Genomic DNA, 13,124 nt, shown 5'->3' on the forward strand with positions numbered 1-13,124 from the left:
TACCAGTTGAAGCTGGGCGTGGTGGCTCATGCCTGTAATCCCAGCACTTTGGGAGGCTGAGGTGGGCGGATCACCTGAGGTCAGGAGTTCGAGACCAGCCTGGCAAACATGGTGAAACCCCATCTTACTAAAAATACAAAAATTAGCCAGGCGTGGTGGTGCATGCCTTTAATTCCAGCTACTTGGGAGGCTGGGGCAAGAGAATGGCTTGAACCTGGGAGGCGGAGTTTGCAGTGAACCAAGATTGTGCCACTGCACTCCAGCCTGGGCAACAGAGTGAGACTCCGTCTCAAAAAAAAAAAAAGTATATTGATTGAAATCTATTGTATGTTAGCCATATGTATTGCTAATGAAAAACGTATTCTCCAAAATGAAAAAAAAGCCACCATTAAAAGAGTGTCATTGTTTTACATTTTTGTGACTGATTTAATTGAAGACAGATTTTCAGATCTGCTTCTGGATTCAGTTTGTTGTGAGATATTGTTTTGGTTGAAGTAAATTAAGACAATTCGGCCTTACACAGAGGGAAGTGTATTTTGATAAGCTTTATCAAATAATTGGGAATGTTCTTTGATATGCTATGAAAACTTGACAAGTGGTAGTTCCTTTAAAAATTAGTTTCAGAGGCCAGGCGCGGTGGCTCAAGCCTGTAATCCCAGCACTTTGGGAGGCCGAGACGGGCGGATCACGAGGTCAGGAGATCGAGACCATCCTGGCTAACACGGTGAAACCCCGTCTCTACTAAAAAATGCAAAAAACTAGCCGGGCGAGGTGGCGGACGCCTGTAGTCCCAGCTACTCGGGAGGCTGAGGCAGGAGAATGGCGTAAACCCGGGAGGCGGAGCTTGCAGTGAGCCAAGATCCGGTCACTGCACTCCAGCCTGGGCGACAGAGCAAGACTCCGCCTCAAAAAAAAAAAAAAAAATTAGTTTCAGAGTAGAATCTGAAACCGTGTCAAGGAAGTCTGTACAATTAAAATGAATTAATTTGAAAAATTAGAGGCTAGATCTTGGTTATGGATAAGAGGACTCAACGTGTGAATCCTTCCCAAATTAATCTATGGATATATTTTATTTTTTTTTATTTTTTTTATTTTTTTTTTAATTTTTTTTTTTGAGACGGAGTCTCGCTCTGCCGCCCAGGCTGGAGTGCAGTGGCCGGATCTCAGCTCACTGCAAGCTCTGCCTCCCGGGTTTACGCCATTCTCCTGCCTCAGCCTCCCGAGTAGCTGGGACTACAGGCGCCCGCCACCTCGCCCGGCTAGTTTTTTGTATTTTTTAGTAGAGACGGGGTTTCACCATGTTAGCCAGGATGGTCTCGATCTCCTGACCTCGTGATCCGCCTGTCTCGGCCTCCCAAAGTGCTGGGATTACAGGCTTGAGCCACCGCGCCCGGCCTATGGATATATTTTAATTCCAGTCATAATTCTAGCAGGATATTTTATAGAAATTGACAAACTTATTTTTAAAATAACATGGAAAGGCAAAGGAACTATAATAACCCAAACCATTTTGTAACAGAACAAAGTTGGAAGATTTCTACTAATTTCAAGACTTGCTGTAAAGCTATAGTAATCAAGACATTATGGTGTTGATAAATGGATAGATGTATAGATCAGTGGAATAGAATTGAGTCCAGAAATAGACCATACCTATATGGTTAGTTGAGTTTTGACTAATGTGTCAAGGCAACTCAGTAGAGAAAGGATTTCATCAGTGGTGCCGAAACAATTAGATATCCATGTGCAAAGTATGAACCTTGACCCATACCTTGCATCATATACATAAATTAACTGAAAATGGATTATAGACCTTAATATCAAACCTAAAACTTCTAGGAAATATGCGAGAAAATTTTTGTGATCGTGGTTTGTGCAAAGATTTCTATAGACACCAAAGCACAATCCATAATGGAACAAAAAATGATGAATTGGACTTGATCAAAGCGAGGAGACTTCTGCTCTTTGAAAGACATTGATAAGAGAATAAAAAAGCTACAACCTAGAAGAAAATATTGGGTAAATAGATATTTGATGAAGGAATGGTATCCAGAAATCTCAGAACTCAATACAGTAGTCCCCCACTTTCTGCAGGGAATGTGTTCCAGTAACCCCAGTGGATGCCTGAAACTGTAGATTGTACTGAACCCTATACTGTGTTTTTACATGTACACGTAAAAACCTATGATAAAGCTATGAATTAGGCACAGTAAGAGATTAACAACAATAATAGGAGAACAGTTATAACAATATACTATAATAAAAGTTATGCGAGTGTCATCTCTCTCTCAAGAGATCTTATTCTACTGTACTTAACTATTTCCAGACTGTGGTCAACCATGAGTAACTGAAATTACGGAAAGTGAAACCACAGATAAGTGGGGACTCCTATAATAATAAAACAATTTACAAGTGACAAAAGATTTGAACAGACACTTGACCAAAATAGATAGATGTCAGTAAGCCCATGGAAAGATGCTTAACATGTTTAGTCATTGGGGAAATACAAATTTAAACCATAAGAAGATACTGCATACCTATTAGAATTTTTTTTTGTTTTTTTAAATGGATAAGGCCAGGCACAATGGTTCACGTCTGTGATTCCAGCACTTTGGCAGGCTGAGGCGGAAGGATCACTTATCTACTAAAAATCAAAACAATTAGCCAGGCGTGGTGGCACAATACTTGTAATCCCAGCTACTCAGGAGGCTGAGATAAGAGGATTGCTTGAGCCCAGGAGGTTGAGGCTGCAGTGAACTATGATCATGCCACTGTACTTCAGCCTGGACGACAGAGCAAGACCCTGTCTCAACAAAACCAAACCAAACCAAAAAAAAAAAAAACCAACTCCAAAACGGATAATACTGACTCTTGGCAAGGATGTGGAGCAATTGGAATTCTCATAATTGCTGGTGGGAATTCAAAGTGGGATAGCTACTTTGGAAAAATTTGAGTTTCTTGTAAAGATAAACATGAGCTTAACATTATGATCCAGTGTTTTCCACTTACAGATATATTCAAGAAAAGTGAAAACTTATGTTCACACAAAAATATGTACAAAAATGAATATAGTTGCTTTATTCAAAATTGTCAAAAACTGGACTACACAAATATCCCTCAACTGTTGAATGAATAAACATACTCTGTTGCAGCCATGTCATGAAATATTGCTCAGCAGCATGAAGGAACCAACTACAGATAAATATGCAGTGTGGGTGAATCTCAAATGCATTATGCTAAGTAAAAGCAGCCATTCAAAAGGCTACCTAAGACCAGGCATTGTGGCTCACACTTGTAATCCCAGCATTTTGGGAGGCCAAGGCAGATGGATCACTTGAGCTCAGCAGTTTGAGACCATCCTGGGCTGGTGAAACCTCGTCTCTACCAAAAATACCAAAATTTAGCCAGATGTGGTGGTGCACACCTGTGGTTCCACCTATTAGGGAGGCTGAGGTGGGAGGATTGCTTAAGTCCTGGAGGTGGATGTGACAGTGAGCTGAGATCGTGCCACTGCTCTCCATTGTGGGTGACAGTGAGACTCGTCTCAAAAAACAAACAAGAAAAAAGACTACCTAATGTGTGATTCCATTTATTTAACCTCCTGGAAAAGACAGAATTACAAATAGAAAACTGATTATCGTTGCTGGACTGGGATGGAGAGTAGGATTTGCTGTAAATTAGCACAGGGATTTTGGGGAGGTGAAGAAACCATTTAAATAGTGGAAAGCTATGAAGCTCGCGGTGGCAAATACCAGTTTTCCAAAATTCTAATTTTTCACGTTCACGTGGAAGTTCAGATTTTATCATTGACAGCAAATACTGATAGTTGTTTTCCTTGAAGTTATAGACTTATTCAAAATTTGAAATAAAAAAAAAATGCCATTTGTCCAAGGCTGTATAAACAGTTTGTCTTTTTTTTTTTTTTTGAGACAGAGTCTCGCTGTGTGGTCCAGGCTGGGGTGCAATGGCGCGATCCTAGCTCACTGCAAGCTCCGCCTCCCGGGTTCGCGCCATTCTCCTGCCTCAGCTGGGACTACAGGCGCCCGCCACCACGCCCGGCTAATTTTTTGTATTTTTAGTAGAGACGGGATTTCACCATGTTAGCCAGGATGGTCTCGATCTCCTGACCCCATGATGCGCCCACCTTGGCCTCCCAAAGCACTGGGATTACAGGCGTGAGCCACGGCGCCTGACCAGTATTAATACTTAAAAGTGTTCTTGGTCTGGGGTACAATAAAAGGTTTGCAGAAAATATTTTGAGAACCCTGCACCAAAGCCTTAATTTTCATTGCTGATTTTTGATATTTGCTGCCCATGTCATAGTATTATATTTGTTTTTTAAAGCTATTTGTAAAAATACATGTTTCAAAAGTGAAGTTACTATGAATATTGTTATCTATTCTGCAGTTCAAACACTCTCCACCAGGTGGCATCATACCTCTGCTTGTTGCCAACTCTTCCTAAAAATGAAGACACAACTTTTGATAAAGAATTTCTCCTAGAATTGCTGGTAAATATTAATGTCCTCTAAATTTTGCATGTGGTTTTCCCTGCCTTTTTAAATCATTCTTAAAGATGTAAATTCATATAGATTTTTTTGTGGGCCAAAGATTAGGTGGATAATTCCCATTTTCTTTTCGGAATTGTATTATCATTTGATTTTTATGAGATTTGTTTTCTCATCTTTTGCATTTCTTTTCTCAAGTATTTTATCTCTTCAAACTACTTTCTGGATGAATCATTCTATTAGCAAGTATTTATGTGCAAATCACCTCATTGTCTTTCAGTTCCTAAAAATTCCTGTGCTATTTTCTGACAATGTAATACCTCTCATGAGTCAGGTTTTTGGGATTAATAATAAATCTTTACAATAGAAAGAAATGAGGATTTTTTTCAGAAATTCTTCTTTTTTTTTTTTTTCTGATACCAAGTCTCTCTCTGTCGCCCAGACTGAAGTGCAGTGGCATGATCTCAGCTCACTGCTACCTCTGCCTCCCGGATTCAAGTAATTCTTGTGCCTCAGCCTCCCAAGTAGCTGATATTACAGATGTATGCCACCACTCCCAGCTAATTTTTGTATTTTTAGTACAAGATGGAGTTTTGCCACATTGGCCAAGCTGGTCTTGAACTCCTGGCCTCAGGTGATTGACTTGCCTCGGCCTCCCAAAGTGTCGGGTTTACAGGCATGAATCACCGTGCCCAGCCATTTTTCAGGAATTCTTCTAATGGGAAATAAGTTTGAGGATAACGTGGATCCTGTGCCTATCAAGCTCTTGTGGCTAGAATTTTATTCCTAAAATTTAAATTGTTCCAACAAAAGAAAATTTTTTTTTTTTTTTTTTTTTTGAGACGGAGTCTCGCTCTGTCGCCCAGGCTGGAGTGCAGTGGCCGGATCTCAGCTCACTGCAAGCTCCGCCTCCCGGGTTTACGCCATTCTCCTGCCTCAGCCTCCCGAGTAGCCGGGACTACAGGCACCCGCCACCACGCCCGGCTAGTTTTTTGTATTATTTAGTAGAGACGGGGTTTCACTGTGTTAGCCAGGATGGTCTCGATCTCCTGACCTCGTGATCCGCCCGTCTCGGCCTCCCAAAATGCTGGGATTACAGGCTTGAGCCACCGCACCCAGCCGAAAATAATTTTTAAAATGTATAGTGTGACAACATTATGTTTTGTTTCCTCCCTTTCCTAAAGGATTTCCTCAGGCTTCGGATTCTTCTAATATTCAATTTATGATTAAAAAGTTGAAACATACATATTGTTTAGGTATCATGATTTTTTTCTGTAATTATACTATCTTCACTGAAGAGAATGATACATTTTAAGAATATGTCATTTTAGCGTTACTGGATAAACACTTCTTTTTCTTTTTTTTTTTTTTGAGATGGAGTCTCACTCTGTCCCCCAGGCTGAAGTGCAATGGCGTGATCTTGGTTCACTGCAACCTCCGCCTCCCGGGTTCAAGCAATTCTCTTGCTTCAGCCTCCTGAGTAGCTGGGATTACAGGAGTGCACTACCACGCCCAGCTAATTTTTTTATTTTTAGTAAAGACGGGGTTTCACCATATTGGTCAAGCTAGTCTCAAACTCCTCACCTTAGGTGATCCACCTGCTTCAGCCTCCCAGAGTGCTGGGATTAAAGGCATGAGCTGCTTCTCCCAGCGTAACACTTACTTTCATATTTGAGATAGATTATTAATATTAAGGGTACCTAGAGGTCATCATGGAAAGGAACATAGAGGGAGAAGACTAGGGTGATAGATTAATAAAATTCCCTGGATGATATAGCTAGTTAGTATAAGAATGAAAACTAGGCCTGGCGCAGTGGCTCAAGCCTGTAATCCCAGCACTTTGGGAGGCCGAGATGGGCAGATCACGAGGTCAGGAGATCGAGACCATCCTGGCTAACCCGGTGAAACCCTGTCTCTACTAAAAAAATACAAAAAACTAGCCGGGCGAGGTGGCGGGTGCCTGTAGTCCCAGCTACTTGGGAGGCTGAGGCAGGAGAATGGCGTAAACCCGGGAGGTGGAGCTTGCAGTGAGCTGAGATCCGGCTACTGCACTCCAGCCTGGGCAACAGAGCGAGACTCCGTCTCAAAAAACAAAAGAATGAAAACGATAGTCCAAGACCTAGAGCTCCTATTTTTTCTGACATTGATTAATGCTGAGTGTCATGGTTTTCAAACTCTTGGCATGCACCAGGGACTTTGACACTATTTCATAATATTTCATTTCATTTTCATTGGATACTTGAGATGTGTGGCACTTTATCTGTTTTACTGAAAAGGAAACTAAGGTTAGGAAGGTTAAAGTAACGTGCCCAGCTTTTACAGTACTCATAAGTAGAGGAGCTGGGATTTTAACTCAGGTCTATCTGATTCCAAAGACCATCACCATTGGTTGGTTTCTCATCTTTGATCTATGGAGAAAATAGGAAAAAAAAAAAAAAATCTCTTATTGAACTGCTACAATAACTGATAGGCATAAAACTTCTTCCAAAATTATTTTTATTGAAAAAAGATGCTTCTAACCTTCTGCACGAACTTGTTTCCTTTCTTCTAGGTATCTCGTCATGAACGTCGAATTTCTCAGATTCAGCAATTGAACCAGATGCCTTTGTATCCAACTGAGAAAATTATATGGGATGAAAATATTGTCCCAACTGAGTACTATTCTGGAGAAGGTATGGTAAAGAAATACGGATTCAGCTGTACAATGAAATAATTTCAGATTTATCATTTATAATTGGAATTATAGACAGTGTACTTCAGTCCACTCTGTACTTTGGGATAATTTCCTGGTGCCCACAAGTTAACTTTAGAAGCTGGGAAAGATTTAGTATTTTGAATGCTTTGGCACTAAGGGTTTTTATTGAATTTGACTATATACATATCGCCCTGTAAAAAATATGAGTATAAAGCCCTAAGACTGTTTTGGTTTTTTTGCTTGTTTGTATGAGACAGGGTCTTGCTCTGTCACCCAGGCTGGTGTGCAGTGGTGCAATCTCAGCTCACTGCAGCCTCTGCTCCTGGGCTCGAGTGATCCTCCCACTTTAGCCTCCCAAGTACTTCAGACCACAGGCGTGCACCACCACACCCAGCTATTATTATTATTATTACTATTATTATTTGTATTTTTAGTAGAGACAAGGTCTGACCATGTTGCTCAGGCTGGTCTCGAACTCCTGAGCTCAAGCGATCTGCCCACCTCAGCCTCCAAAGTGCTGGGATTACAGGTGTGAACCGCTGCACCCGACCGTAAGACTGTTTTCAAGGAGACCTGATAATGCTTGAAGTATAGCTTTCATTGTGTCACTGTGATAGGCTGTGTTTAATAGAGCTTTTTTCAAAGACTTTTTTTAGTGGCTCTTTTGAATTCTATGTAAAGCCAGGTAATGATCACCAAAAAAAAGGCATTATCGTTTATTGATAGTAAACTCTTAGTGTTGATCCAAAATGATATTGCCTAGTTTGTTCATTTATTTCCCCAGATTTGGATCTCAACACTTTTCACTCATCCTCTGAGGATGAGAATTTGCTACAACTAAGTATATGCAAAAGTGCATTCAGATATATTTTGAAGGTATATTTCAAAAGAAATTTCAGGATATTTTTTGAACAATGGTATCATTAGTAGAAGAAATGTAACTGTTTTAAAGATATTACAAGTATAAGTATTGGTATATTTACTTAAAATGGTTACTCTAAGACATATCCTAGAGCCATAACTCCGATAGACCCAGTGCACTAATATTGTGCTAGATTTCAGAACATAGGCAGTCTTCATATCTTTTTATGTTCTTACAGTGGTTAATATGTTGCTTTCTCATGTCTAGGGATGCACAACTGGATGATAAAAGTATAAAGAAATTCAAGATAGTGATTGCTATAAAAGTCAGGAAATAGTTACTTTCAGGTAAAGGGAAGAAGCTGTAATCAGGAAAGGGCACTTGGGAGGATTCTGGGATAGCTGATAAGGTGGTTACAAGGTTTCATTTTTAAAATGTCTTACTTTACTGGTACCTTCTATACATCCCTTTCTTTCTTTTTGTTTCTGCTGAAAAACCTGAGTTGTTTGATCATAGAGTTCCCACAGTCTATAGATTTTTCTGATTGAATACTCATGGCATATTGCAGCATGTTCTTCTGTTCTTTATTTTCCTTGCAAATTAGTACCACCTTGTGCAGAGGCTTGATCAGACTAAGGTTCTCCTTGGCAGGATTCTTGGTGGTGGTATGTTCTTTCATCAGGAGGCACATACTGTCTGCTTGTCTCTCTTTTTGTACTACTAGTAGCTATTGATAATTAACACCTAGATTTGTTAATTCAGTGAGTATTGCAAAGTGCTGACATTTTAATTGTCATTTTTTTAAAGTAAAAATGTGCTATCGAAAGAAATTGAGTTAGATTACAAGTCAGAGTTTACTAATATAAATAATGTTAAATTTTTGTTCACCAATGTTGTCTTTAAGTTTATTTTTTATTTTTTGGTAGTATGGACAACAATGATGAGACTATGACTTATCAGTAAAATGTATTTGGGGATTTTTAAAACCTTTTTGATATTGCTGCTAAGTGGTTACTTATTGTCAAAGAGAAATAGTTAAGTGAGAATAATGAAAGGATTATTGTTTATTTATATAGTCAGAGAAAGGGGAGTCTGGAATAACATACAAACAATGTCTTGTCCTTAAAGTTTAGCCAGAAGGCAAGTTCAGAGCACAATAATAGTCATCGGAGATTGATTTATGCAATGTAACATAATAATTCAGTGTTCATGCTAAATTTTGTTGTGTGCTAAATTTATGGTAACATTATTCACTTCAATATTTGCCAAATATAAATTAGGTGATAAGGGAAGAAGTTTCAAACTACTTGAAACTATTAGTACAAGTATCCTTAAATACTTTGAAGGAGTACTGTTTACATACACATCACTGGTATGCAGATTACATGTATTAATAAAACTCATCCTTTACCCCAATTCTTTTTTTTTTTTTTTGAAATGGAGTTTCGCTCTTGTTGCCCAGGGTGGAGTGCAATGGCGCGATCTTGGCTCACTGCAACTTCTGCCTCTTGGGTTCAAGCGATTCTCCTGCCTCAGCCTCCTGAGTAACTGGGATTACAGGTGCCCACCACGACACCCAGCTAATTTTTTGTATTTTTAGTAGAAACGGAGTTTCACTGTGTTGGCCAGGCTGTCTCAAACTCCTGACCTCAGGTGATCCACCTGCCTTGGCTTCCCAAAGTGCCGGGATTACAAGCATGAGCTGCCGTGCTCGGCCTCACCCCTAATTCTTAATAGCCAACATTTACTAATCTGGTTTTAACATCTGTGTGAAAACAAAAATAAGTTGTTATCAGATATGCTGCATTTCAGGCATTCATTAGATTCTTATAGTTTTGTGGTGCCAGCGTTTTAATACAGAGAGCATTAAAAGAATAATTCAGGCCGGGCACAGTGGCCTCACTTTGGGAGGCTGAGGTGGGCAGATCACGAGGTCAGGAGTTCGAGACCACCCTGACCAACATAGAGAAACTCTGTCTCTACTAAAAATACAAAAAATTAGCCAGGCATGTTGGTGGACGCCTGCAATCCTAGCTATTCAGGAGGCGAGAGAGTGGCTTGAATCTGGGAGGCAGAGGTTGCAGTGAGACAAGATTGTGCCATTGCACTCCAGCCTGGGCGACAGAGCAAAACTCTGTCTCAAAAAAAAAAGAATAATTCAAATATGGATGTTTTTTTCCTTTTCAGGTTGTCTTGCTCTTCCCAAATTGAATTTGCAATTTTTGACTCTTCATGACTACCTGCTAAGGAACTTTAACCTCTTCCGCTTAGAATCAACTTACGAAATTCGGCAGGACATTGAAGATAGTGTCAGCAGAATGAAGCCATGGTTAGTAAATTTGTTCCACCTGTAATGCAGATATGCAGACAGTGACTAATAAACTTCTGTCAGAAACCTTATAAGTATATTTAGAAATAAAATACCTGACACAAAGGTGCTCTCTAAAATAAGAGATATTTACTCTTTGAGACATTTTAAAATGTGAATTAACATATATCAAAAGTGCTAAAATATAAACCACATTTCTGGGTACTTGAGAATGGGGATGGGAGACTGGGGATAAGCGAGAAGATGTCATCATGCTCAGGAAGGGAAGGGGGAAATGTGGAGGGAGTAGGTCAGACCTTACTTAAAGACTGATTGGAAGGCTAGGGGTTGGCCAGCAGGCCTGTACCAGGAGAGCAGGACAGTTTCAGTCCTGGAGGAAGCTTATGATAAAGGGGTGTTCCATTAATCCAGCTACTCTTGTCACTGTTGCTACAGTGTTCTCAGTCAGCCTCTCTAGGGGAATGGACAGAGGATTAGGGCTGCTGCCGCACATTGCAAGGGGTCGTACGTTAGAAAATCGTCTCTGTCTCTCCACCCATAGATTCTGTGGAAGAAAGTAAATCACCAGGATTTACTTTTAGGGCCAGTTGAGTTGGTCTTGTTATTTGAGGAATTCTTCCACATAGACTCCACTCCCCACCTGCTAGCTCATGTCTGGAATTCCTTTAGCTAAGAAAAGTCTTTCATTCTGGTTGTTGTAGCAGCGCTTTTATAGATACGGCTGACTTTAGGCAAATGCTCTTTATTCACTATTTCATTCCAAGTATGAAATTGATGGATACAAGTTATACATCACAAGTGATTATAAATGAGTAAAATACTATGAGGTGAATTTTTGTTACATTATATAATAGGACACCATGTATACATACATGATTATACTGCATTGTATGTGAAAAGCTGAACAGCTTTGGAATGTGAACTGACTCAGGTATCTTCCAGGCTTCTGCTTACTAATTATAGAGAGCTACTGCAGACACTGTGATTATGATCTATTTTTTCACTTCCATGTTTCATTTCATACAGAGTTCTATTTTTTAATTAATTATTATGTGAAAAGTTATTCTGGGTAAGACTATAAAATACAACACAACGCATTTTTGACTTAATAATCAGTTGAGTCAGTAGGCAGGCGAGCACTGCGAAATTTGTATACCCACTGGCTAATCATTCCTACCCACAGCTTTGCTGAAATTGTTGCCCATTGTTTGTACCCTGAGGGAGTGCTTGATCAGGAAACTTCTTTACAATTTATGGTTACCTTGAGATTATATGCTCAGATTCTGGGCCTAATTTTGGCCATTTGGCAAACTAGGGATTTATTAACTGGCAATTCAACAAATAGAATTCATTTATATTTTACTTAAATGCCAAGTGCAACAATTTGAGTTCTTTTGGTCTATTAATAAAAAAAAATTAAATTATACCATTTTCTGGGGGGGAAGAGAATGTGACTTTTTGGAGCTAATTCATTCACATTTGTAGTAACAGATTTTTTTAAATTTGCATTTGTAATGCCCATCATTGAAAATTATTAAAAATGTTGAAACCTAAAACGGGGGCCAGGCTTCTTTCTGTTTCATGTATTTTGAAGATGAAAACTAACAGGCATTTTTACGCATTATATGGTTCCAATGATTAGGTTTTCAGGGCGCTGAAGCCCACTAACCAGCAGTAAGAGAGAATGTGCATAAGGGCCAGAAATCTGTACTTTTTAATGCTTCAAGTATATAATATAAGAAGAGAAAGGGGTAAGGGGAGTAGATTAGTGGTTGCTTGGGTTTGGTAACAGGGATTGACTGCAACTGGACAAGAGGGATCTTTTTAAAGATGTTGGAAATGTTCCACAACTGGATTTTGTGATGATGAATGCACAACTCTGCAGATTTACTGAGAACTATGGACTTGTGTGTTTATAGTGGATAAATGTTATGGTATGTAAACTGTACTGCATTAAAGCTGTAAAAAATGGAGGAGGTGATAGGAAGTTGTTTCACAACGGTTTAGCCACTAAGTAATTCCTTTTAGACATTGTCCCAATACTAACCAAGCCATTGATTGCAGAACTTTATTTTTAATTAGTTTCTCTTTTTGATGTTCTGAAGTGCTACAATTTTTTTGTTGTGACATAAAGTCTTTACATAGGAGGCAGTTTATCTTTGTAGGTATGTCGTATTCTGCAGTACTTCCTAACTTTGGAGTGCTGCTTCAGTTTTTATGTTACAGATTTCCCAAATACAACTTTTTAATACAAAAACTAAAGCACTAGTTAGACTGACATAAGAAGAAAGAATGGGCATTGGGATGTTAGTGGTTCTGGTTATTACAACTAGCTTGATTTTTTTTTTTCCTGCAATCCATAGCAACATCTTTTAAATGATTTAAATATGCTCTAAAGGAGGTTTTTGCATAGATATTATTTGTTTGCATGTTTTTAATTTTTTAAAAAATTATAGCTTGTCCTAAAATATATTCGAAACAGCTTATAAAAATACTTAAAATACAGAAAATAAAATATTAACAATTGAAACCGTCTTTATGAAGAGGATAAAAGGATAACAATATAAAATAAAACCAAGTAAAGAGGTCCTTCAGAAATGAAAGAGAAATTAAGACAGAAAAACAGAACAGAACAAAAACTGACAGAGTTTATCACCACTAGACTGCCTTATAATAAATGCCAAGGGAAGCTGTCCAAGCTGAAATACAAAGCTGCCAATTAGTAACGTTAAGA

The 13,124-nt window shown here is 39.0% G+C and overlaps 1 protein-coding gene across 3 annotated transcripts in view; it reads left to right on the forward strand.

The window, feature by feature from the left end:
- The window catches only part of AQR (aquarius intron-binding spliceosomal factor), a 134,940-nt gene that overhangs the window by 46,151 nt on the left and 75,665 nt on the right, over nt 1-13,124 (forward strand). For all 3 annotated transcript variants that reach the window (XM_033190658.1, XM_033190659.1, XM_033190657.1), the window contains 3 exons: nt 4,405-4,507; nt 7,056-7,176; nt 10,249-10,390. In XM_033190658.1, the coding sequence (XP_033046549.1) occupies nt 4,405-4,507; nt 7,056-7,176; nt 10,249-10,390 (366 nt within the window). The remainder of the gene's footprint in view (nt 1-4,404; nt 4,508-7,055; nt 7,177-10,248; nt 10,391-13,124) is intronic.

Source organism: Trachypithecus francoisi, unplaced genomic scaffold, assembly GCF_009764315.1.
Source record: "Trachypithecus francoisi isolate TF-2019V2 unplaced genomic scaffold, Tfra_2.0 Lachesis_group3, whole genome shotgun sequence".
NCBI lineage: Eukaryota > Metazoa > Chordata > Mammalia > Primates > Cercopithecidae > Trachypithecus > Trachypithecus francoisi.